Source organism: Pezoporus occidentalis, unplaced genomic scaffold, assembly GCF_034315485.1.
Source record: "Pezoporus occidentalis ecotype Australia unplaced genomic scaffold, CSIRO_AGI_Poc_V1 ctg1, whole genome shotgun sequence".
NCBI classification, from domain to species: Eukaryota; Metazoa; Chordata; class Aves; order Psittaciformes; family Psittacidae; genus Pezoporus; species Pezoporus occidentalis.
This window is the reverse complement of record NW_026912778.1, coordinates 10,664,187-10,689,640: the sequence shown is the minus strand read 5'-3', so window position 1 is coordinate 10,689,640 and position 25,454 is coordinate 10,664,187. Positions and strand designations below refer to the sequence as shown.

At 38.7% G+C, this 25,454-nt stretch overlaps 1 protein-coding gene across 2 annotated transcripts; it reads right to left on the bottom strand.

Annotated features, from left to right (window-relative positions):
- Positions 1-817: 817 nt before the first annotated feature.
- On the bottom strand, positions 818-25,350 carry TRAPPC11 (trafficking protein particle complex subunit 11). Of its 2 annotated transcripts, XM_062627838.1 has the most exons (29): positions 24,975-25,348; positions 23,863-24,032; positions 23,272-23,342; positions 22,333-22,447; positions 20,853-20,952; positions 20,022-20,095; positions 19,698-19,794; positions 18,733-18,866; positions 18,250-18,397; positions 17,322-17,415; positions 15,686-15,765; positions 15,511-15,589; positions 15,368-15,422; positions 14,140-14,285; positions 12,956-13,017; positions 12,727-12,859; positions 11,969-12,099; positions 11,317-11,472; positions 10,615-10,802; positions 10,302-10,450; positions 8,689-8,810; positions 7,908-8,027; positions 7,486-7,551; positions 7,228-7,384; positions 5,696-5,804; positions 4,771-4,862; positions 3,745-3,878; positions 3,203-3,370; positions 818-1,758 (listed from the first exon to the last, which is right to left on the bottom strand). In XM_062627838.1, the coding sequence occupies exons 1-29, from the start codon at positions 25,176-25,178 to the stop codon at positions 1,714-1,716; spliced, it is 3,399 nt and encodes a 1,132-aa protein (XP_062483822.1). In that variant the 5' UTR covers positions 25,179-25,348; the 3' UTR covers positions 818-1,713. The 2 variants fall into 2 exon arrangements, with proteins under 2 accessions (XP_062483822.1, XP_062483904.1); XM_062627920.1 differs by lacking the exons at positions 818-1,758; positions 3,203-3,370; positions 3,745-3,878; positions 4,771-4,862 and having other exon boundaries at positions 5,696-5,793; positions 24,975-25,350.
- Between the last annotated feature and the right edge of the window lie 104 nt (positions 25,351-25,454).

Here is a 25,454-nt window from a genome sequence, read left to right as displayed (position 1 = left end):
CTTGCATCAACATGTCTTTTAAGAAGCAGTAGCAGAGGTGCCAGAGTTGCTGTAATCTGAGTGGCTACTTAAAACAAACAAACAAAATAATAATCTGGAAATGAAATACATTTTCCACTCTTAAAAGAGATAAAATACCTATTCCATGACTGCCACTTAGCTCATGATAGTTACAAAAAGAATAAGGAAGGTTTCATTTGCTCTTACCAGCATGGTTTGTCAGTCACCTCTATACACCAGAAAAAACTCTTAATAAACTACAGCTGCACTCCATGGAAAAGCTGTATATGCTCATGCACATTTCTTCAGGCCCACCAATTAGCCTACAGTCTTTCTGCTGGTAAGGAATGTTTACATGCTTCTCTAATGCTTTTCTCAAAGTATTACAGCTGTTATTTTGGACTCAAAATCATAGAATACTTTGGGTTGAAAGGGTCCTTCAAAGGTCATCTAGTCCAACCCCATGCAATGAGCAGGGACATCTCCATCCAGATCAGGTTGCCCAGAACCACATCCAGCCTGGTCTTGGATGTCTCCAGGGATGGCGCATCCACCACCTCTCTGGGGAACCTGTTCCAGTGTTCCACTACCCTCATTGTAAAGAATTTCTTCCTCACATCCAGCCTGAATCTCTCCTCTTTTAGTTTAAAGCCATTACTCCTCATCCTATCACAGGAGGCACTGCTAAAAAGCCTCTCCCCATTTTTATTATAGGCCCCTTTTAAGTACTGAAAGATCAGCCCACAAAATAGACCAGTTACGAAACAACAGCTGTGCAGCTGTGAAAACAATGGAATGAAGGCCACAGTTTCAGGAGTACTCTGTCACAAGCTGTTTATTAGAACTTCACTTTGACAATAAATAAGGTATTTTCCAAGCAATCAAAATGTAATTATTTAGAAAGTTAAACAACTGAAGTTTTCACAATGCATTTTTTGTATATATACATGATCTACTGTATTTTAAACACCAGTTCATCCAGACCTGTACAACAATAGGACGTCCATTTTTTCAATTCACACAGGAGGAGACCACCATGACACATCTTTAATCTGGAAGCAGTGCGTGTAAAAATAATCCAAAACCATATCAGCTTCAGGCTGGATAGTACAACTGTTAGGAATAACTTTGTTCATCAGACTAACTGCTGAATTCAAATTCAGATATATGGCTTACCCTGGAGCAACAGGGCCTTTTAGATTTATGGTTTTAAAGGACTAGTAAGCTGCTTAATTCCAACAGTGCAATGTAACCATTTGTAGTTTACTGTTCTGCTGCAAACCCTGGTGTGCCCTCAACACAAGTGGCACAGAACAGACTGCCATAGCTGATGATAATTTTCAATGCTGTAACTCTCCAAGTAAAAACTCTGGACTTCAACTCACTGTTAATTATGAAAACATCTTTCAGTTTCGGTCAAATGAATTAGCATTTCTTCACTTAAATACTCAAGACATGTAATACGCCTTAATAACACTTCTAAGAGTCAAAGTTAACTTCAAACGAATGTTCCTGTTAAATAAAGCACCAAGTTTTCCCCATGTGCTTATTCCTTAAAGAAAGACATGAGGTGTTTAAAACATTAGTTCTGCCAGGAGTTGCAATTCAAAAATAAAGTTTAATTCTTATGGTTTGATCAAAGCCACGTTTCCAAAGTGAGCTTTCCATATCCTGCACAACAAACCGTTTTCTTTAAGTGCAGAGGTCCAACAGTTATGCAGCTGCAATCGAGTTATCATCTGCCTGACGACCCTGAGGCTGTGAGAAAATAAAGACAGAGAATTACAACAGGAAAAATAAGACAAACAAGAAACCCCACACAAACACAAAAGACTAAGGCTGTTATGAAACTCGCTTTGCAATACATTATGTTGATCAATGTAGCTCTAGTACACAAGCATAGCTTCGTATGTATTATTGGTTTCCAATAGTAGCACAAACACAGAAGATATCCAACTGAAACTTCAGTTTGGCCCACTGAATACTTGTTAGAGGCCTCCACTCCTTAATTGCCCTGTCAAATGCCATCTCTGTACACATTTGGACAGCTTAAGACAAGGCCTGGGTGATCACAGTTCTGAGATTACCACAGTATAAAAAGCTGATTATTATTAACAAAACAGGAATGAAACTGACAGTTTCTTGGAGGAATTTTAAGCAGAGTCACTAGAGATGGGACAGAGCAAGGAGGAAGTTTCAAAGAAGAAAAGGCATCCTTAAAATAAGGGGGTTTTGAGGTCCTGACAACTCCAAAACAAAAGCAAATAATTCTGAAGCCCAAGAGATTCCACAGGAGTGTTGGGTACACCATGCTTTTGAGGAACACCTTTTGTATCAACTTCGGAGGCCATCTTGACAGCCAATCTATAAAAACCACTGACAGATGGCATATATAAAAGGTAAGTTCTGCTCATCTCTTTGGGCTAAAACAAACTTGAAAGCATGCCAGGCCCGTTTCCTGGAAACAGGATTATAAATGCCTGAACAAGTCCACCTCAAGTCATATAAACAAACTCTTCTGGCTCCTTGCTTGCTAAGAGTCTAATTAAAAGTGGAATACAGTATTCTGGAGACAGCAGCAGTGGCATGAGAAAGCACTGTTTTGGGCATCTGGATTTAAATGACACTTAGAAAGTCAAAAGAAGCCTGTGATCTGTTTTTCATGACACACTGAATTGTTTTCAGAGTTGTATCACTTAAGAAAAAAAAAAATAAATCTAGACTGAGTGATTCACCAAGACAATGTGTTTTTAGAAATTATTTATGGAGGTGTGGGATGCTGCTGTGTTTCTGAGCCTAGTCATGTGGGTTGCTCAAACACTTTCTTTTCTTCCCCCAGAAGCGCTACAAATTATGGTATTAAAGTATGGTATTTATCTCACTCCACTGTACTCAAAATACAGACAACTTTAAAACTCATATTACAGAGTAAGAATTGGAATACCAGGCACAGGCTAAATGCATTCAGTTCCCTCATTTAATTGTATCCAAATACCTGTTGTACTTAAACAGATTTTCTAAGGATTTTGGTTGACGACAACAATGCACAACCCAAGACATTTCAAAGCAAATAACAGTTAGAATCTGGCCATTTTAGTCTGCTTAGAAACACCCAGCTTTGAGCAGAACTGGAGGGTCGTCCCTCAAAACTGAGCAGCCCCACAGGGACCCGTTAAACACACACCACTTCTCACAGTCTTACCTTTACAAAAATGTGTGTTGGTATGAATCGTCTGAGCAACTGGTTAGTGAAGTTTGGGAATCGCAGCAAGTTTACATGAAGAGACGGTAACTGCTGATATCCAGCCATCAGAGGATAGAAGTTGTATAACATTTCCTGCTCTGTGCCAGGAAGGATTTTTAATCGGATCTTAAAAAAGAAAAGAAAAAAAGCCACAACCATAGATGGGTTCTGTGAGCAAAAGCACTCCTCCGTTTACTTTGTATTTATACAGCTTAGTTCCTGGAGTTGGAAAGGATACAAGTGCTCTCCTATTCTAGTTGAACTATTGCTTCTACACTGAAAAAACACGTAACCCATAAACAACATGACAAGCAGCTCCTAGTCAGGCTTCCATTTAGCCCTTCTTTAAATGGAGTCTGCATCCATGCATTCTTCCAGACAGGATTTACCATAAACATCCATAAACAATGAGTTTGTGCTTTCTGCACATCGGTGTAGGTCTAATCAATGTATTCTTCACATTGATCACAGCAGGATCAGCAGACGTGACAATTTTGTACCTGTTTAAGGCCAGAGAACATGAAGGCATCACTGGGTTCCACTGACACCTCCACATCCTGGACTAAGTTTGTCTTATTCTGCAGGTGGTATCTGACTGGTAGAGATTCTCTGACTCGACCAAATGATGGCAGATCTTTGGAAAGAAAGTAAGTAATCTCAAAAACAAAATACATTTTAAAGTTCCATACATTAAAAAAAAGAAAATCTATTGCAAACGGCAGTGAAAAGTTTGAAGAAAAAAATACAACAGGTACCTAAAAAGCATTTCTGACAAGATTTTTCATAAGAAAAGCTTAAAGAACAAAACACCACTTCATTACAACTTTTCAATAACGCTTCTTCAACACCTAGTTACGAAGCCCTCAACTGGCAACACTGTCCAGGAATGCTAACTAGGAAGTCACTTGGGTTGCTGCTAAGTATTTTCAGCTTACCAAGACCTTATCAGACACAGTCAGGAAGCTCCTTCAAATTTTAACAGGAAGGGATGGTGGAAGAATTTCAGTATAAAGGAAATCACACTGAGGAAAGCATAGGAATTCTGAGTGCTCGTTGAGCATTCACTCCCCCTCTGCTCTTGTGCAGGTGAAGTGCTAGTAGAGAAACAGTTCACCTTCCCGCCAGCAGCTCCAATTCTCCAGGCTGTTTCTTTCCTGGGTTGCAGCCAGGGTGTAGGTGGATGGCACAATTGTTGCCATAGGCATCTAGAGAAACCTACTGGGAAGGCAGCATCAGCAGAAGTAACACTGGCCTCTGTGCTGCCATGTAACACAGGTCTATCCATTGATAGCTTTTAAGAGAATGTATGTGTGTCTACCTTCCAGTTTTTCCCTTGAACAGAAGGAGGGAAACAGGGCAAGGCTTTCAGCAGTCTAAGCAATGACAGTTTCTTTCACTAGCTCCATAATATCCAACATCAGGTTTTTTTGCTTTTTGCCACAGTAAATGCAAGCTCTGGATGCTGTAAAACTTTAGCAGTCCTAAACATCCTAATTGGGACATATATATCATCAAATTAATGTTACCTGCATTAACATGGAGGGGAATGCTCTCTACAATCACATGTGGTAGAGTGATGACTGTGCTAACAACAGGTACGCTTTCCACAGGTGAACTTCTGCAGGAGAAAGTCAAACACAGACCATGTTGAAACTTAACATAAAGTATCATGTGAGTACACCAAAGGAACATCACTTACATGTGACTCAGCTAAAATTTTCATAACTTCAGCGGTGGAAGGGAAAAAACAAATCCTTTCATTGGGTTGCTTGAGCAAAAGAAAAATTAAAAAAGTGCTACAGCATGGCAAAATAGCAAAAGGCAAGTAAGGAAACTAAACAGCTCTAAAACTAAATAAAAGCAAGCTAGAAGAAAGATATACCTCAACATTTCTCTCGGAAAACTGAATGAATACCTAAATCCACAATCTAGGGTGGGAAAGCAGCTTTCCCATTTAAGAAGTTTGCCTCTGCTATTGTAAAACTATTCCTTTCACTTGGCTTCTCAAGGGAAGTACTTCATGACTGGTGAAAACCGGGAGCAGCTGGTGACAAAACAGCTTTGTAATTGACCTAAGACCTTACAAAGAGGAAAGCTTCATGGAATGTTAAAACCACAATCACATAATATTTATCTCTTAAATGGAATATGCATTTAATCAAAAGTCTAACAAGCTAAGCAGTAATTAGTAAGGTCCAAAGTCTAGACAGTGCTTGCTACAGGAAGATCCAAAACAAACAAATAAACAAAAAAAAGACAAAAAAAAATAAAGAAAAAAGCACCAAACAAAGAAACACCACCCTTCCCTCCCCCACCCCCGCCAAAAAAAAAAAGCCCAAACAACAAAACCAACCCACCAAAAAAATCTAAAAAACCCACACCCAACTCACCATCATCCCTAAACCCAGACCAGCTTACTTCCTCTCCCCATCCAGCCCCATATATACTTACCTCTTCCAGGAAATGATATAACATCCAGTTGCTACTCCACTAGCATTAGTGACTGGAGGACATCGAAGGCAAAAGCACTCACTGGCACTCTCACCTGTCTGTAAAACAACTATCAGCAAGATCAGGTTTAAAATCAAAGCATAATCATTACTGCAGAAGCCACCAAGTCTAAAAGTCCAATATGACAAGTGTTCAGCCAGAAAGGCCTCTGAAGTGCTCTCAAAAGTATACCTACAGAATATGTAAATTCAAAAAAGATCATGAAGTATCACAACACACAGATCTATGAAAATTTACTTGCTGAACGGCATCATAAGGCCTGTCATGTACACACAGTACAAGTCATTGCAAATTTAGAGTTTCTACACACCAAAAAGCACAAAATAACACCAATTTAAGTTCTACACATCTCCCACAGCAGATTCAAAGGCATAAGATAATCTTCGTTTTAAAGCACGATAAAAAACAGACTTTTTTCCTCTCCCACCCAAATGGATGAGAGAGGAACAAAAATATCTACCAGCTTTACATTTTTACTCTTTTTTCTTCCTTTTTCCTTCTCTCCACTTGAATGGACTGAGAAAAACTACGTTTTCCCTTAGACAGTTATTAAAAAAAAGTACTCAGAAAAGATATGTTTCAGTCATTCAAAATTAATCGTTAACCTCTGTTAAGTCTTACAAGGAAGAAACAAAAAAACCAAATAACCCAACCCAGAAGGTGGGCAGCTGAATAGCTGGTATCTAAGGGGTTTCACACCTCCTGGCACAAGCACAAAGTGCCAGAGTTGAAGATGAAATATCATAGTTTGAAAACTAAAGGACCTGGGAAATAACTGCTTTTTGCCAGGTAACTCTCGAATCCACACAGGAACTAGAATCTTACAAGTCCTTAACTGCATGGGTGGACAGCTGCCCCACCGTCAGGCAGCCATCCAGACTGCCTCATTTTATTCCCAGTTTTGATAGAATACACACATTTTCATATTTCTGGCTCAACAAATGCAGACATCTAAATAATAAGTTATTAAACTGTGTTAGTATAAAAAGATGATTACTTCTAACTGTTCTTTCACAGCACACTCTGTCTAGCTTCACATTTTTCAGTTTCATGCCTGCAACCATGGACATGGATCACACTACTACATCGTAGAGGCAGCATCCAAAGGCTGATGTGCTTGCATTCCAGAAAGCATACAAAGCCCGTAAACACTGGAAATACTGAGTGTCTTTTCATTTGGATATCTAAAACTTTGTGTATCAGAAGTACTTTCAGATGCTTTCCCTTACATCCGTTATAGTTAGAATTTTGGTTACCATCTACCAATTCAAGTCTATTTACTGGCTCTAGTGAAGAACAACTACATTTGTATGAACTATTGTTTAAGTTATGTTCTGGCAAGCAACTATAGTATTAAGCAGCTTCCTTCTATTTAGAGTTTGATAAGCAAATGGTTTTTAAGATGTCCCTCTTATTCCCAATTTATGCAAAAAGTATCCTTCTGATACAGAACATAATTTAAGAAAACTTACCATTCTCCACATAAGATTCCAGTTGATCTACTGGTGTCATGAAAGCTGATAGCTGTAGCTGACTGGTTACAATAGTGAGAGGCCAAGGAGAAGCACTCAGGATGTCTGTCATCAGTAAAAATGGTATATCTGCAAATATTCTGTCCAAGTGCTCCAACTGTGAAGACAGACACGAGCTCTGGATATTTCTAACTAAATAAGGCACAACTACTGAAAATGGTGCAATTTGAAAATAACAGCAACTTCTTAAACACATACCTTTGTGGAGACAAATTTGACAGAGACATCAAAAGGAAATACTGTTTCTATTGTTACAGTTTCATCCTGCATAGGTAACAAAAGTGGTAGGAAGAAGAGGGGAAAAAAGTTATGTTTAGTTTTAGATATGGCTATTTATGTTAAAGGTTACTAATGTAAAGTAACTTTTAATCATCATTGTAAAAAGTCCTCCCCAGGACAGAATGTATCTAAGATATGTAAGAATAAATATGGAAAACTTGTCTTCTGATTCTGGTTATGAAACTGCTCACCCTAAACTGGGCTACCATACTGCTGATTTGGCATTTTTATTGTCTACTAGAAAGGTTTCTAAGAGACTTAGAATTACAGCCTTTAAATTGAGAATATTTCTTGCATTTCATGAATGTATCTCCAACAACTGGTGCATCTTTACATCCTACCCGGTGACACTTGCAGAGGATTTCTTTCCCCTCAACGATAGTGTTGATTAAGTAAGAAACATAAACCAGAAACATCCTTGCACCAACTGTTCCACAACGAATGTATATTGGTTTTTCCAGCTGCAAAATAAAGGAGACAGTATAAGTCAAGCTATACCTAAATTATATTAATTAGGCCTAGAGCTATCCAAACTTCTTGATCATCTTACTTGGCCCAAGAGGGCAATAGTACAATGCCGTCTACATGAAAAGAATCTCCTATAATGCATGATCTTAGTCACACAGTGAATTATTTTAATCAGATTAGTACAGCTCCAGTTGTTCCACTACTACTGCTTGTCTGCTACTTAACAGTACAAGAGAATCATTACTGTATAATATATGGTACATCAGCTTCTAATTTACTAGTCACAATTTCAGTTTGGTGCAATGCAACACCTGCACATTTGATCCTCTACCAGGCTGAATCACACTTACTGACTATTATTATCTACTGCTGTTAGGCAGTACATTTAATTAATAATTAAGACTAGCCTCTATTTCATTTCTTATCTCCCACATGTATTATCAATCCCAGAATACATCTTATTCCCAAATGTAGTCCAAAAGAATATATAGCTAAAGAAATGCTAAACTACAAGTAATAGGTAAAATATGCCATAACTATTTAATTTATTGGCTCAGATATCTGAACTAAAGACAGATCCTTCTATGAGAGCTTTTTTTTTGTTGATCCCCATTTTCTTAAGTGTAATACACAAATAAGGTTTTAAGCCTTCACCTTTTCCCCTGGTTGCAAGTCTCCTACAGGAATATCAGGAAGCAGTGCAGGAAAGGAGTCATCGCATGCATCTGTTGCACAAAGAGTCACCTGAGTTTTCTGAGTCAGGTTTGCATCTTGCCCTAGGATAAAAAACAGTCTTTCATATTCACACAGGCTTAGATCACTGAAGCATGAAAGCAGTAACTAAAAATAGTAAGACATCAATCTCAAGAAACAATGAATGAGGAATTAACATTGTTCACATGGTTGAGGGAACTTTTCAAAAGTACCAGCAGAGGATGGATTTAACATCTTGAGTTTCTTATGTTGGAGGGTTCACATCCTGCAAGGATTGTGTTTCATCTATTTATACCAGTAAAAAAGAATTCATACCTAAATAGTGCTCCCGAACCATATACAAAATACAACACGATTATGTGATTCAAGCTTTTTTTGGTACTCTATATGAAATAGAAGTTTCACTGTACTGTGATTTTTCTGTTTTCAGGAGCATGACTAAATGATTTCACATCTTTATAAAATTGTTCTTCCAAATCTGCACTGAAAATACATAAACTCAAACATATGAATGTTAACACCATTCTTCAATCAGAGGTTGATTAGATTGCGGGCATTACTGCAATCATGTGGAATAACTTTCAAAGCAAAGCAAGCCAAAGAGTTGAATCTGAGGAAAATATTTTGCCTTCCCTACAAATGAAATGTCAAATTTCAATAGTTTTCTTAATGTAATGGGCAAACACACACTGACCTTGCATATCACAAGTTAAGAGTCAAGATCAAGAGGGAGAATAAAAATAAAAATCAAGACCAACTATTAAACACTACTTTAGAAGCCAAGCCCGAACATTCAATTAAACAAGCTTAAAGAACTGTACCACTGTACAGGGAAATGTGGTTCCATTTCAGAGTTCACAGCATATACTGCATCCTATATGCTAGTATCCTAAAAATATTTGTGCCTTTTTGGGTAATTGCTACAAAAAGGCATACCAAGGATAACATTTGCACTTCACATACTGAAAATTGTCAGCAATTAACTACATACAGCTAACGAAGACTTAGACATACAACACTTGTATTTTTTCCTTTTCATTCAAACGAATACTGTCTCAGGTCTCCACTGCTCCCCAAATTTCCATTTGTTTAAAAAGCAAACCGCATTGTACAAGACCGGGAAAAAAAGCATGGGTGAGGGCAGGAGAAAACCCATGAAGACTACACTTAGAAAACATTTACCTAGAACTGGCTAATACCTTCATCTCAGCAAGGAAGAGATCTGCTGCTTGGGAAAAGGATGATTTAGTTATAAGCAAATTAAGGGTTAGGAAGGGATACAAAAGCTTCCACATTTTCTTTCAACCTTGTAAAGACTTATCTTTTGAAAAACCCACATAAACACCACTGTCAAGCAGTGGTTAAGATAACCATAACTGAGTAAGAGTGTTCATTCTTGTTCTTACCACTAGTACCTCATAATTCCCAACCTTCACTTTGGTTTGGCTCTTCATTATTGCAAGAGTGCCATTTACTGTATTTCTCTGCATTGCATCAAGCACAAGGAAACAATTCAGAGGCTACTGGATTAAAAGAAAATAAACCACAAATACCTGGCTTTAAACCTGCTGTAAGCTTAACATCTTTGGCCACCGTCTCCTCATATGACTGGACTGTCACAACCAAACAATACATTTCATTAGTCAGGGCAGGAGGTTCATGACGAAGCTGAACAGAAATGTTTGGCACTCTAGAAATAATCCTTTAAGAGAAAAGACTCAGTTATTACACGTTACTTAAATAACAAGTGTTTAAGCCTATTCTAAAAACATCAAAACAGCCTATTGTTTAAGAGAGTTCAGAAGATTAGGATTTCTCAGGAAATTTACAATGACACATTATATATATTACCAAGTTTTTACTCACATAGTGCTTGCCTGAATAGTTAAACTGTCCCAGTGCACTTCACTATCTGGAAGCCTAGGTCTTCGTGTGAAGGAACGTGCTGCCTGCAATGCTTCTTGAGATGAAGCAGCATCTCCACCTCCTCCACGCCAGTTCAGAATCACACATCGGCCAGATTCACTTCCCAGGATCAAATCCACAGAGGTGATCTGATTAACACAAATTTAGGCACATACTGATAACTTTGTCTTCAGATCACCTACCATAAAAATACAGTTTTCCAACATATACAGGCACAATGATGATGTGTATCACTATAAAGCTTCTCGAAGCTTTGCAAGCTGAAAACACCTCACCACTTTATTCATTTCATTTAATAAAACAGTGGTGGGAAAAGTATCCATGCTCATGTGCGTGCAGTGTATTTTGTAGTTTCTTACTCTCCCATAGTGCTATACCACCCCTTCCCCATCTTTTTTATTATTTTTAAAGATGTTGCACATATTAATAAAAACACAACCTTGAAGCAATACTTCAGGTTTTGTGAAATTTTTTTGCTTTGGAATTGTTAATAAAACTTCCTTAATTTTGGTACTGAGTTTCAGGAACTCAGGTATCTGGAACTGCATTGATTTTAGTAACTGGTGCCAGATTAGAGGCAGCTTTGTAGTTTTGAGTTCTTTGTAAGCATCAGCAAGAAGGATGTAAAACAAATTGACAAACCTCAATCTTCTTTCCTACATCTTCAGTTTTTGCAACAAATTTGAAAGTGAACTTTCTTGTTTTGCCAGGGACTAAGCACATTGTTCCTTGAGATGACTGTTCTAGAATATCACTTTTTTGATAGCCTTCTTCTACCACACAGTATTGGTTGTAATCCTATAATGGAGGAGTGGGGAAAAATGTTGATAAATCCAGACTTCAGACATCTTTAGAGACTAATGGTAGCAAAGCAAATATTAAGGCTCTGTGTTACTGGATCAGACTATATGGGTTTTTGTTACTTTTCACACTACTGAAGTTAGACTTATCAAGTAATTACAACGCAATTCTTTAACACATAACATCCATTATATTAATGTAACTTCATGCAAGAACATAAAGAGAAATAAGAGATTAAAATGATACTTCTGAAACTTTAGAAAACATTAATAAAAACCCAAAGATACAACAGATTAATTAATCAAACTGCATTGGGAAGTTTTAGCACAGCATCAACGTACTTGTCAAAATTGATAAATAATGCAAAAAGAAAAACAACTTTCCATCTTCAATATTAACAAACTTTTGGAAAAGAACTTTGGATTTTTTTTAGGTATTATTCAATTCTTATGATAAGCTATCACTAGGTCACAGGTAGATAGAACATAGTTACCTGATTATTGAAACTGATGCATAGCTTAGAAAACCTTATAGGATGAGGACAATCAGCTCTCAAGTACACATCAAACTGCACAGGAACATCAACATGAAAACTTGGAGCAAGAAATTTTGCTTTGCATTGCACTGGAATTAAAAAAAAAAAAAAAAAGAAAGAAACAAGAAACTCTTGAAATAGTTGTGTTAGGGATTGTTCTGTGCATACTCTTTAAAACTTCCATTTGTATGCAAGTGGGACAAATCTGGCTAATAACACTGTCACAGAAAGCCACTTTCCAGCACTTGGCTGTAACTTTTGCAGAGGAGAGGAGACAAATGTCTAGCAGAAAAAAAAAATAAAAACAACCAAAAGACCCAACCCAAAACAAAACCCCAAAACAAACAAAACCAACAACCCTGTACACTTAGATACACTTCTTTTGTAGTTAACACTCACTCTCATGCCCCCTCTTTCCATGGGGAGTATTACTTTGCACACATTCTGCCCTGTTTCCTCAGAGTCCTACTTCAAAGCACGCCAGATTGGCAGAAGTCTTTCAAAAAGCAGTGATTCCACTTTAGCAATCCATATCAGGGCTTCCCTCATGATTTCTTATCTTACTATTTAGATGAAGAACAGAGCAGTCCTGAAACAAGAGCTTCAGTGTTGGTGGCTTTAACACACACTTCATAGCTTTATATTTTTTCCTAATTATTTAATTTCAAGATGCAACTACATAAAAACTTATGATCTGGTGTTGAGTTCTTACTTACCAAACGGTATAAAATCTTGGACTTCTATTGTAAAAACATTACTGCCTGCCAAGGAAACACGGTCACCCCACAACTTCTGCGATGCTTTCACAGCCGCAGCGTCACAATCAGGCTCAGGATCAGGGCTTTCATTCTGTATCCAGATAGAAGATTACAAACAATAAGAGAGGGCTCCCAAACAGTGACCACTCTTCAGATTTTTTAAAGGGGTAGTAGTTTTCCCACTTACCATTAGAACTTTTATCAGATTTTTTTCTATTCGAGATTTCTGATCTTCTTTAAGAGTAGATGCTAGCAAACAGAACAAAAAACAAACATTGCAAGACTGAAGCAAGTCCCCTTACTATTTTTTTAACTTAAAAGTAAACCTTTTCTTTAGATTGCATCTTTCAAAAAAACCAATACATTCTGGGGGGAAAAGTTCTATCAACTATCTACCAGTAATAAAGGATTCATTCAGTTTTCAGAACTTCCCCGATTTTAAGTGTTTCCTCTTTCTTCCACTGGAACCAAATAAAATATTTTTTGTTAGACAAGCATTTCATAATCTATTGGAGGAAAATCCCAATAGAATAATACCTATTCAATAACGTTATTTATGTTTAAAACCAGAAGCAACAGTAGAAAAGTCTGGAACATGCAAAGAAGCAAATCCGGATAACATTAGAAACAACAACTAGAGAAGGTGACTGAAGAAAGAAAGAAAGGACTAAAGTAAACACTCTTCTCTTGAAGATCACGAAAGGTGGGTTTGTCTCACTAGCTATTCTTTAATACAAAGCAGAGTAGACACACTAGCTAACAGAAGATGCAAACCCATTTTTACCACACCTACTCCAATAGTGCTATTAATTAGCGATTCAGGGCACAAACAGATTATTTGTACAGAAATGTCAACTAACAGACATTATACAAAACACAGCACTTGCATTATTATTGTGCAGCCACCCTATGTCACATTTTTTTCATAAAACACACCACATACGTATTTCATCAGCAGAGTTCTAGAAAGAAGTCCAAAATAAACACATTGAGATTTTAAAGCCCAGAAAAATGGTGCTAGCTTTGTTACTTGCTACAAAACCTGTTTTTCCTCTTTAGCTCTATTACAGTTCTTCCTCCATCGCTAAGCTCAGCAAGCTTCTGTTACATTACTTGAACAGTCTCAAAGGAAGCTCTGTGCCTCAGATATCCTGACACAGGCAATTTAAATGCAATGAATTTTATAAGAGCAAGAAAATTCAACTCCCAGCATATGAGAGAAGGTAGTAAAAATTCACAGGTACACAGATATTTTGTAGTCAAAACATCTAAACTACTCTAAGCACCATGCCTGACGATGATTTGTCAGACTTCCAAATACACATACTCTAGTTTTTCTGTATAGGCTGAGTATATTTCTTAAAAGAATACCTCTGCCCAGTAGCTCTAAAGAATACGTTATATAATCTTTCAGCTGAGCCATCAGATATGAACATTTGAGAGCCGTTGTCAATATGGAAGTGAGAAGAGTCCACCATCCTTCACTGCGATATTCACACATAACATAATCCAACAGCCTGCAGTAAAATTCAAAGAAAAACAAGTCATACACACCAGTATTTTTTAGAAACTGGCACTTATTTGGTTATCATTAATACAAAATTCATCTTCCCTAACACAAATGGTAGATTGAAGTCTACTGTTTACACACAGCAATGACTTACTGAAAACAGCATAAAATTACTGTAAAGAAACACATTTACTCCACCAATTTTCTATTTCAGGGTAGAAGAAGAGACCAACAAGAAAACTCCTTTGTCTTCACATAAAGAACTTGAAAACCAGCAACTAGACAGAAGAGACTAAGTCCAGCACTGCATTAAAAACACACTTTACTACTGACTATGCAGTAAGTTTTGATCTGCTTATCCTAGCCTATCTTCTCCTCCATGTAGGTTCCAGTCAGTCAGTAACAGCAGTAAATGCACCTCTCCTACCTCAAACATACTCCCTTTACAACATGTGAAATTTGAAACGTAATCAATGAAAACACTGCAGGACTCTTACTTAACACCAACTTGACCGTTCCCCCTTAAAAACCACGAAGTTAAGACACTAAGCATAAGACACATCCTTCAGAGATGGTAGCTGTACCTCAGCACTAAGCTCTCCTAGCTCTGTAAACATTAATAGCAGAAAACTACACCAATGAAAGCAATTCCTTTTCCTAATTCACTGGTACATAAACAAAAACTAAATTCAGCTACATTTTCTTATTATTCTTTTTTTTTTTTTTAAGTTTTGTAACTACAAATCTGTAATTAAACATAACTATATTCTCATTGCAAGTTTCAGAAATCACTTCTGGGAAGGACAGAGAGAGCACTCAGTGAGCTAGAAATAAAAAGTTTGCCCAATAAGGCAAATCCTCACAACAGCTTGTATCAGGAAGTTTTTCTACTCTAATAGCTGACTCATCATATCTGTTTTGCTGTCTTTAATGTAAGGGGAGTTCCTAGGCTCTGAAGATCGTGCTTCAATCCAATTCAGCTAAAAGGAGCAACTTAGATGAGCTTCCAACATTAATCCATAGTAATAAGACATGGAGTCTCAGTGAGAACAACAGCATGTAAAGGAAGCAATGCTGGATGATACTCACTTCAAAGCTTTGGCATAATCTTTAGCATAGTAATATTCTTCTCCCATTTGAACCACTGATCAAAAGAAAAAAAGAAATCCAGATCAACACTGAAAGTCTTTGCAAAATTAATTAAAAAAAAGCATCTGATTATCTATACTCACTCAAATGACTTTTCATTCTTGGACATTTGTATTTCTTGAACTGCGCAACAGCGTTACTCAACAAAGTGATGATTAGCTCCTAACAGATAAAAAACAATTACTGATATCATTAGACATGCAAACATTTGAATGTCAGAGAACAATTTTAGGGGCTTTTTTGTCGAGTAAAACTTACCGAGTGAAGGACATTCTTCTCTTTCAACTGTAGGGCTAAAATCCCCATCTTCTCCTTTTCAGGATCAGAAAGATCAAAGCCTGCATAAGACAGGGAAAAATCCATGAAATCGGAATTTTATCCAGACCCAAAGGTAACTGTTTATGTGGCGACCTATATGCAATGCAAGCTCCAACTCAAGCACACTCCAACTCATAAACATTCTTTTGCCTAGGAAACGGATACGTCACTTTAAGAACTCATGCATCCTCGATGTTCTAGAAGGGAAGTTCTGGAACAACCATCTCACCTTTGTTTAAAAGAAGTTATCTGAAGCTACCCAAAACCAGCAAACTACAGTAAGACAGCCCAGTCTTTCAACTGCATCTATTAACATTTAAAGTGCATATGTTAAGACAAATTTGTAGCCCTTTCCCTATCTGATCTCAAGTAAGATTTCAAGCTGATGTCTCTAGCAGTAGAGAATGCCAACATATGAAGAACTGTATAGGGCTTTAAAAGACCATGAACTTTTCCTGGAATCAAAAACCATGAATGTATTAACAAGTAAAGTTTCTCTTAAACTCTTTAACCTTAGCAGTAGGTTCTAACTAATTTTGCTTCCTATAAGTAATCAGATACAGTGGACATCAAGAAAAATATACCTGAAAAACAAATCAGTAAATTTTCAGGTATCCAGAGATGTAGAAAGTTGGGGGGGTTTGTTTTTTTTAGTAATTATTAATCAAATTAAAAACAAAAAACTACGACTATATTAACAAGTAAAGTTTCTCTTAAACTCTTTAACCTTGGCAGTAGATTCTAACTAACTTTAAAACAGTAACACTTAAAGATAAAAGAAGTTAGATAGTACTGTATTCACAGTAAATGAACCAAAGTCTTTAGAAGATGGCAATGATAAAGTAGAAAAGCCCAAAGGATACACAGAGAATAAAGGAGACTAAATGGAGAGGAAGAAAGGGAAGTAAAACCATAGTCAACAATGAAGATCTCAGAAATGCATGTGCATTCATACACAGCCCAAAGCTGTACATTCAAAGTCGAAATTTCTGAGAAAACATTCTCCTTTCTAGGAAAGCCACAAATTCCCTTATTAGATTAAAACCAAGGCATTGCACCCTCTCAATCCATTTCAAAATCCAAAAAGCTTTTTCAGAAGAAAAAAAAAAAAAGGCACGAGTTCCTACCTACAGGTGACAGGATACAATATGGATGGCAAGTTAAATTTGTAATAGTCATATTTCAGGCATGTCTTTACTTTTGCTGCATCCACTTCTCCACTTTCTCTTTGCAGGCGTGCATTTCACTGCAGCACGCCAATTATTAAGGTAGCCTAGGCAGCAACAGAAACAAGGCAGCAGCAGAGCTTCAGTATGGCCTAACTTTACTGAAGACCTGATCCTACATAAACCTGAGGTTCCTTTTTCTGTTTATTACAGAGATCAAACACACTTCCTGTGCTTCCAGCTGACACCTGTTCAAGTCATGCCACCAACTAACAAAAGAGTGAGGTCCCAGCCCTGTGTCTGTCTCAGTGGAAAAGAGAGCACATGCTGATGCCGCTAAGTCAGCTGGGAAGGATCAGCACCTAAAGAAGTTTGTCCAAACTCCATAGACACAAGACACAGAAACGTACTTAATATTCCCTGCCGCCATGGTCTTTGCCCATAGAAGTCAAGCATTCCAGTTTGCGTTTCCAGGGGATCCGGACTGGGATATATCACAGAGGACTGTAAATTCAGCAAATATAGTAATAAAAAGAGGGTTCATGTTTCATTTTAAAGCATGAAAAGTGATTTGATGCTCAAATACACATGCACATAAAAAGAAATTAGCTTTAGAACATATAAGCTTTCCAGCCACCTGAATAAAAATAGTACTTCAGGAAACCCAAACATTTAAATACTTCTCATTCAGTCTGACATTCTACTTCATTCACCTCAAACATTGTTAAAGAATAATCCTTTTTAATAGTAGTTCCTAAAAACTAATGAATAGCACCAACAGGAACAAAGACATTTTTAAAAAGTCAGGACACGTCAGCTGGACAGTAACTACATATAATTAGCATGTACGGTTAATCAACTGCAGAGATCAAGTTTCCATGGAACCCCTTCTCCCAGGCAAGTTTCAGAAAAACCTAAAACAACCATCATCCTCCCCATACACACATTTTAATACTAATGCTCTTGTTTCTCTGCTTCCTGTAAGTAATCAGATACAGTGCACATCAAGACAAATATACTGGAAAAATGCATCAGTAAATTTTCAGGTATCCAGAGATGTAGAAAGTTTTGGGTTTTTTGTTTTTGTTTTTTTTTTTTAATAATTATGTTGTAAACATGTCAGAATTATTTGTAATAAAATAAATAACGTTTGTTCTAGAGGAACTTGTCCAATAGATAACAGATTTGTGTAACATCAGAAAAAAATAAAACCCTCTACATATCCTTTGCTTGGATTTTTTTTACATATTATGGATTATTCCACCACCATTTGAGACTAAAACATTAGCTAATTTACTATCTGGTTACTTGCAAAGCACTTTTGCCTTCCCAACTTACATCATGGCTACAAAGCATACTTGCTAGTTGTTTCCGTTCCTGTGCATAGTAGGCTGCCTGCTGGTAATAGAAACCTGGATTCTGAGTTTGAATTGCTGTCAATCCCAGTTTAATTGCTTCATCAAACAAGTCACCGAAAGCCTGAAACCTATAAAAAACAAATCATAGCCAAGATTATGCCCAGAACACAGCAAATTGAACTGAAAGGTGCACATGTATTAAAAGTTCTGGTTAGCCTTAAGACAGACAACACTTCTCTGAAGTTTCACTTCCAAGTTCGTGGCTGCATGTGTCATACCCTGTTCATTCCCAGAAAAAAAAAGTCAATAATCAATGCAAAGCAGAATAACATCATACAACTTTTATGATCTAGTCTATCTTTCTTAGATAAAGAGCTCAGAATTTGTATCTTGCCCAGACAACTGAACTTCAGAAGGCTATATAAAAGAACTAAACCAGGAACATTACTAAGGAAAAACGTACTGTTTAGACATCCAGGCAGCATGCTCAAAAGCCAGTTCTGCACTTCCTATTTTCTTCTTGCACAAGTCAATATGTTTCCTGAACTGAGCAATTGCATCCAGTGGAGTATTATGCTGAAAACAGAGGCGACAGATCTAAAAGAAATCAAAATAAGAGAAAAAAAATAATTGTATTGGGCTGCTAAGGATTAGCTTTAAAAGAAAAAAAACACCCCCCCCCCCCCACCATCAACAACCCACCACTCACAATACAGCCAAACAAATTTTACATATTTCTGAAGAACTCAAATAGCATAGAAAAGAGGGAGAAAGAGAGATGTAAACCATAATGCACTACACCTGAAACCATGTGGCCTCTATTTCACCTAATGTTATTTTTCTTCCCCTTCTCCCCCAAGCCATCAATGAAAGAGTTATGCACTCAAATTCAAGACAGAAATGCAGAGCCACTAGGAAGGTAATTGTTTGAAGCCTGCAGATGGAATTTGATGGAATCCAACTCCAGTACTGTTGTAAACAGTAGGATAGTTTTGTTTTACCTAAGAGCCCCCCAGATACCCCAAGTCTGATTCTTAAAGACTTACTTTCTTCTTCCTAACATGCAGTAACTGAACTATACTGGCTTAAGCTTTGCGAGAAGACACAAATATTAAAAGAAACAAGCAACCCTTGTTTTCATCCCTCCCCTCCCCCCATGCACAGAGTGAGAGTTAAGAGTCTCTAAGTTTCTCAGACGACTGCATCTCAGATGAACTCAAATCCTTTAAGATACTCCCAAACTTCAGCTAAGGAACTTTCTTTCATGTGGAATTCAGAAGACTTTGCAAGTCTAACTGGTACTCTACTAATATCTGTTTCTAATCCATCTCCTTAAAAGCAATGTAAAATGTAACGTGTAAGGGTTTCAAATGCATCTTTTATTGTTTTTAAGTAAAGGTTGTCAAAGACTAGAAGTACACTTGTTACCTTGTAGTTTATAAATCCTGCCATGGTCTTGATTTCCAGCATGTTTGTTTCATGAGACCTCAGTTCATGCACAAGATTATAGGCAGTTCTGTAATTTCTAAACAGGAATACTTAAATTAGTGTTAAATCATACAAGATAATGAAGTTTCAGAAGGATTACCAACAGCAGAAAACAGCCTTACAATCAGAGCATTCTTCCCAATAAAAAACTCACCCTTATATACATGTTCAAATAATTCTGCATTCAAGAAAACATTTATTATAGTCAATGGCTTAGAAGTAATTTGGGGTAGAGAGGAGAGAGGAAGATTACATGAGTCTTACTTGAGAGCATTCTGAGTATCCTGTTTCAGTTCACTGAAGAATGCTATTTTGAACTGGTGTCTAACGAATAAAAGCTGCAAAACAGAACCAATGTACATCATTCACAAACATCCAAACATATCTGTTACCTACAAAGCACGTAAAGGTGATAATTGTAGAGGCTGACATAATACCACAGTTGATTTGAAAAATTGACTATGCAACCGTTTCCTAATAGTCCTCTCTGTGACTATGATGCAGCAGTGATGTTTCACCAGGATTTAATCTATTGTAAGCCTTTTACCCTGGAACAGGGGACAGGCTTTGGAACACCCCAAAAATCTTTACACCAACAATGTCCATTGTTGGTCTGGAGCTTACCACTTGGATCCCAGCTTCCAAGAGAAGGAAGCTGGCAACTGCAACAGAACATTGTCTGTCTGAGGAGACAATTTGAAAAGCAAATGTTAAAAAGCCAAACTAAGTGCAACTTTGAGTTTGAAATATCTAATGGAAGCATTTCCCACAACTTATTCAGATACTGCATTCACATAGGTTAAACAACACAGATAATGAAATAATTGAGGTTTTTTTAATGGGAGGACATCATTTTTGGGCTGTAGCTTTTCCTCTAAGGAAAATGTACGAAAGACAGATAAATATAAGAACAAAACCAATCAAAATGAAAGTAAGTTGCAGAAAATAAAACCAGGTTTACTTTCTATGCTCAGAGAAAGCATCTTAAGTTGGAAGGAGGGGGAATAAAAATGTTCAAGCAACAAACAACCCTTATTTTAATGTTTTAACATGCAATATAACTTGCAAAGTATTTAAAAAATAGGGCAACGTTACCTGATGAGTGGTTTTGTTCAAGAATTCCTTATGAGACTTAACTCTTCTTATTTCTGTATAATAGTAAGTCTGTGCATGCTCATAGAAAGCATTTTCCAACCTGCAACAAAGTTGCTCACAAGTTACACCAAGTTTCTCCCCCACACAAAGAAATTCTGAAGTACTTCAGAACAAGTTACTTTCAATCATGCTTATTTTAGGGTTCACAAATTAGGTTCAGGTACTACTAAATTCTCCTGTAAGATGCCACACAGGGAAAGAGTGCAGACAAAAATGCTTCACGCAAAACATCACACCAGGGTAGCACAAAGTAGAAAAGTAGGTTTTGGCTTTGAAAGGCCGTAATAATTTATTTTAAGATGTATTTCCAAGAAATGTAAAAAATTACTGTAGTTCCCTGGATCCTACTTCTGGCCCTTCTTATAGATGGGTGTCACAACTGGTAACCCCCAGTCAACTGGGCCTCCCCAGTTAGCCAGGGCTGCTGAGAAATGATGTAAAAATGGCTTGGTGAGCACTTCCACCAGCTCCCTCTGTACCACTGGCCCCACAGACATGTGGGTGTCTAAGAGGTATAGCAGCTCACCGATCATTTCCCTTTGGATTATGAGGGCTTCATTCTGATCCTCATCCCTATCTCCCAGTGCAGGGGTCTGGGTACCCAGAGAACAAGTGGTTTTACCACTAAAGACTGAGGCAAAAATGATATTAAGTACCTCACCTTGGTCACCATATTTCACCCTGCATCCAATAAGGGATGGAAATTCTCCTTACGCCTCCTTTTGTTACTAACATATTTATAAAAACATTTTTTGCTCTCGTTTATGGCAGTAACCAGACTAAGTTCTAGCTGGGCTTTGGCTCTTTGCATTTTCTCCCTGCACAACCTCACAACATCCTTGTAGTCCTTCTGAGTTGCTTGCCCCTCTTCCAAAGGCAGCTACCCTACCTCCTCTATCCCTTCTAAAGAGTTTATAACCATCCCTTGCAGCACTCCAGCTGTGCATATGTCATAGGCTTCCTGCTGCACAATGGCTTCCACAGCTCCTGTTTGTTGCCCATGCTGTGTGCATTGGTGTAGATGCACTTCAACTGGGCTATTTATCCCTCCGCCTCCTTTTGGGAGGAAAGCCCTAATTCTCAGGTGCTTCCATGGTTTCTAACATAACTTTTGCATCTTTGCTATAACATGGATCTCCACCCCCTACCTAAGCTGAGATAGCAGACTGAAGGCTGTCACTAGCATACTGCTCCTCAAACATTGGCATGTTGCCCCTAGGCCTAATTCTAGTAAGCCTGGTTTTATCCCTTTTCACCTCCAAATCCAGTTTACAGATCTTTCCATAAGCCCTGCTAACTCCTGTGCAAAGATCACTTTCCACCTCTGAGATGGATGTACTCCATCTGTTGCCAGCAGGCCTACTGTCATGTAAACCAATCCATGGTCAGCAGAGCAAAACAGTGTCTTACAGTCACTTACCTTATAATATAACCAACAAGATGATCAGTGTGTGGAAGTACAAAGAGGGATTTTCCAGAAAGGTCACATGCATTACATAAGGCTGCTGCCCTCTCTGATGCAATAACATCTTCCCCTAGTGAAGTGAAGGAAAGCACAAGTAAGTGGTATACAGTGCTGCAATGTCAAACTAGCTCTAAAAGCTTGACTAGTATGGTATGGAAAAACATACGATAGATAAACCTAAGACCACATTCTTTCTTCCTACTTCCACAGTATTAGCTGCTTCATCCAGCAGAACACATTACAGAAACTTTCTAGGAGTGGCTTAGCTAGCAACAACCTACAAGTATGACATAAGATTTTCATCTCACAGAACATGAGAATGTGTCTTGAGAAATACAACAGCATCCAGAAAAGACAAACATGTATAGCAGGCAGAGAAAAAAACAAAAAACAGTTTGCCAGACACTAGAAAGTATGCAGCTACAGCCAAGCAGCAGCACTACGGAAACATAAGGTTATAACATATCACATTTCACAGATCCACTTAACTCGCAAAATTCAACCACTAAAGCCGAGTTAAACTGAAAGGCTTCTGTAGGTACCAAATACCCTTCGCTCTAGGTTCTCATTGCTTTCACAGCTTTTCTCAATCTCAAGCAGGATTTAAAATGCCAGTTGCTTACAAGGAGGCATGTCCAGTGTATTACACTGGCAAACCATTTTTGATACCGTGCATCAAAAGATGGACTTGGACTTAAGAGGAAAACGTTAAGGATAAAAGTATCAAATGCTTAGAGCACTCTTTCTATCTGTACACCCTCCTGCAGCCACAATACATTTAACATACGTAGATGACCTTAGATTAAGAATGCAGATAACGTGGCAAAGGATATCAGTCCATCAGGCCCTCTGAAAAATGAGATCACCACAACCATGCAGAGAGATTTCCAGTACCTGGAGGTAATGGTGTTTTTTTCTGAATCAAAACCACAGCAACTTTCGTATTTCTTCCCTGCAAGCTTTGCCTAAAATAGAAACAGCACAGAGTCAAGGTTTCATTTCTTATTTCTGAATAATGAGAACAAAATGAGATTTCAGTCTAGATGGAAGCATTGAAAGAATTTTATATAGAGGAAAATAAACCTGAATACAACAACATGCTGCACCATCCACAGAATGCCATGTCTTCTTTTTTGTTGAGATGGGACAGAACAGCTGTCCTGACTTAAGTAAACAAAGGTTCAGAGGTTGTTTTTACTTGAGTAGCTTTTATAAATAAGGTATTAAAAGATAGTTTCTTTATAGTCAGTTGTACATTACAAAGCAAGGTTCAAGTTCCCTTTCATTTGTGTCTAAGAATATCTATATGTTTTAGCATACACAAAGCGTTCTGCAATTTGCACTTACCGTTAGCTTGTAATAGAATCATAGAATAGTTAGGGTTGGAAAGGACCTTAAGATCATCTAGTTCCAACTCCCCTGCCATGGGCAGGGACACTTCACACTAAACCATGTACATTATGCACAAAGTGAAAAAGACTCTACCTGACAATTTCAACTCTAGTAGCACATTCCAGCTGTTTTTCTTTCCATTGTGGCTCATCCCAGTCTAGTTCATAGAACACCACCACAAGTGCTGGAACCAAATTCAGGTGTTTGTTCATCCAACCAGTCTTCAGGATTCCTTTTGGAATATACCATTCATAGGATGTCCTCTGAAAATATTGAGATTATTAAACCAAGCTACCAAATCCATTTAGAGACATTTATAGCAGAAGGAAGGTAACTGCCTCTACAACTGTCAGTTGAGAATATGTCTGTCATCTTCACTTTAACATTGTTCCCTTCAAGCCCTTGCTTCCTATTAAACAAGACATACCCCTGGTTACCTAGCATTAGGGCCCGATGTCTGAGATATCAGCAACAGACTCCAGGTAAACTGGAGAAAAGGGTCAAGTTCAGAAACATGTTTCACACACTTTCATCAAATATTAGGCTCAATTTAAAACAGGGCTCTCAAACTGAGCCAGGAGAAACCAGTCTGGATTCTTGCTGTTTGCCAGCATCACAGAATAACAGGGTTTTCCAAGGGTGGAACCCATTGACATTGCTTTTTAACTGCCACTGCAAAGCAGAAAGTACGGCAGAGAGATTCTTTCTGCTGCACTTCATTTGGTTAAAGGCTCTACGTTTTTCCCTGAACACAGTGATTTTAAACATCTAGCTTCTCCAGAGTTAAACTTCAGGTTTCACTAAAACTCTAATTTTAGAAGCATACCTCAAAGCTGAGTAAATGACCAGCAGTACTTTTAAAAGTACATCATACTGGCTTTCCCTGCTTCTGGCTTATGAGCTAAGGCACCCTGGTTTCCCAGGCATCCATAGCATTCCATTACCATGCCCTTGGCCCTGACACTTCTTCCTCAAGCTCCCAACAGGGAGGGAAGAGATAGCAGAGGTCCGGCTACCGCCGAGCAGAGCGAGCGCTGCTCGGCTGTCTGCAAACCAGGCAGAGCAGCCCAGCCCTTGCTACGGCCCTTCCCCTCGGGGAGCCGCCAACTCCCGCACACCCCGGGCCCGGTGCTGGCCTTTGCTGCACGGGCAGAGGCTTGAACCCGGCCAGGACGGGACCAGCCGGGGCACACGCCGCTCGCTACCTTCGTCCTGCACTTGGGGTACTCGTGGTCGCCGGGGAGCACTTTGAAGGAGATGGGAACGCGGTCGGCTCTGCGGTTGGCACAGAAGGCGTCCCACACGGCCCGGTGCACGGCGTTGTACACCACGTCCAAGCCGGTGAGGGTGACAAACGCCATGGGCCGGCAGCACAGCTCCACCGGGAAGTCCCACTGTGTCGGGGTCATGCTGTACCCAGGCAGGCGGCCTGCGAGGCGGCAGGAGGGCAGATCTCAGCACGGCGCCTTCGCGGCCCAGGCCGGCCGCTCCTCCGCGGCTGCGGGAGCTCTCCTCCTGCCCCGCCAGGTGTTGGCACAGCGCAGGGCCCGTCTCTCCCGCGGTGCCGCTCACGGCTGCGGGCTGGAGCTCGGCACCGGGCAGCGCCAGCCTGCCTGCGCCTCTGCCTCAGGGAGAGGGGCCGCGGCGGGGAGCGGGCTAGGAGGCAGCTGGGCGGCGGGGGAGGG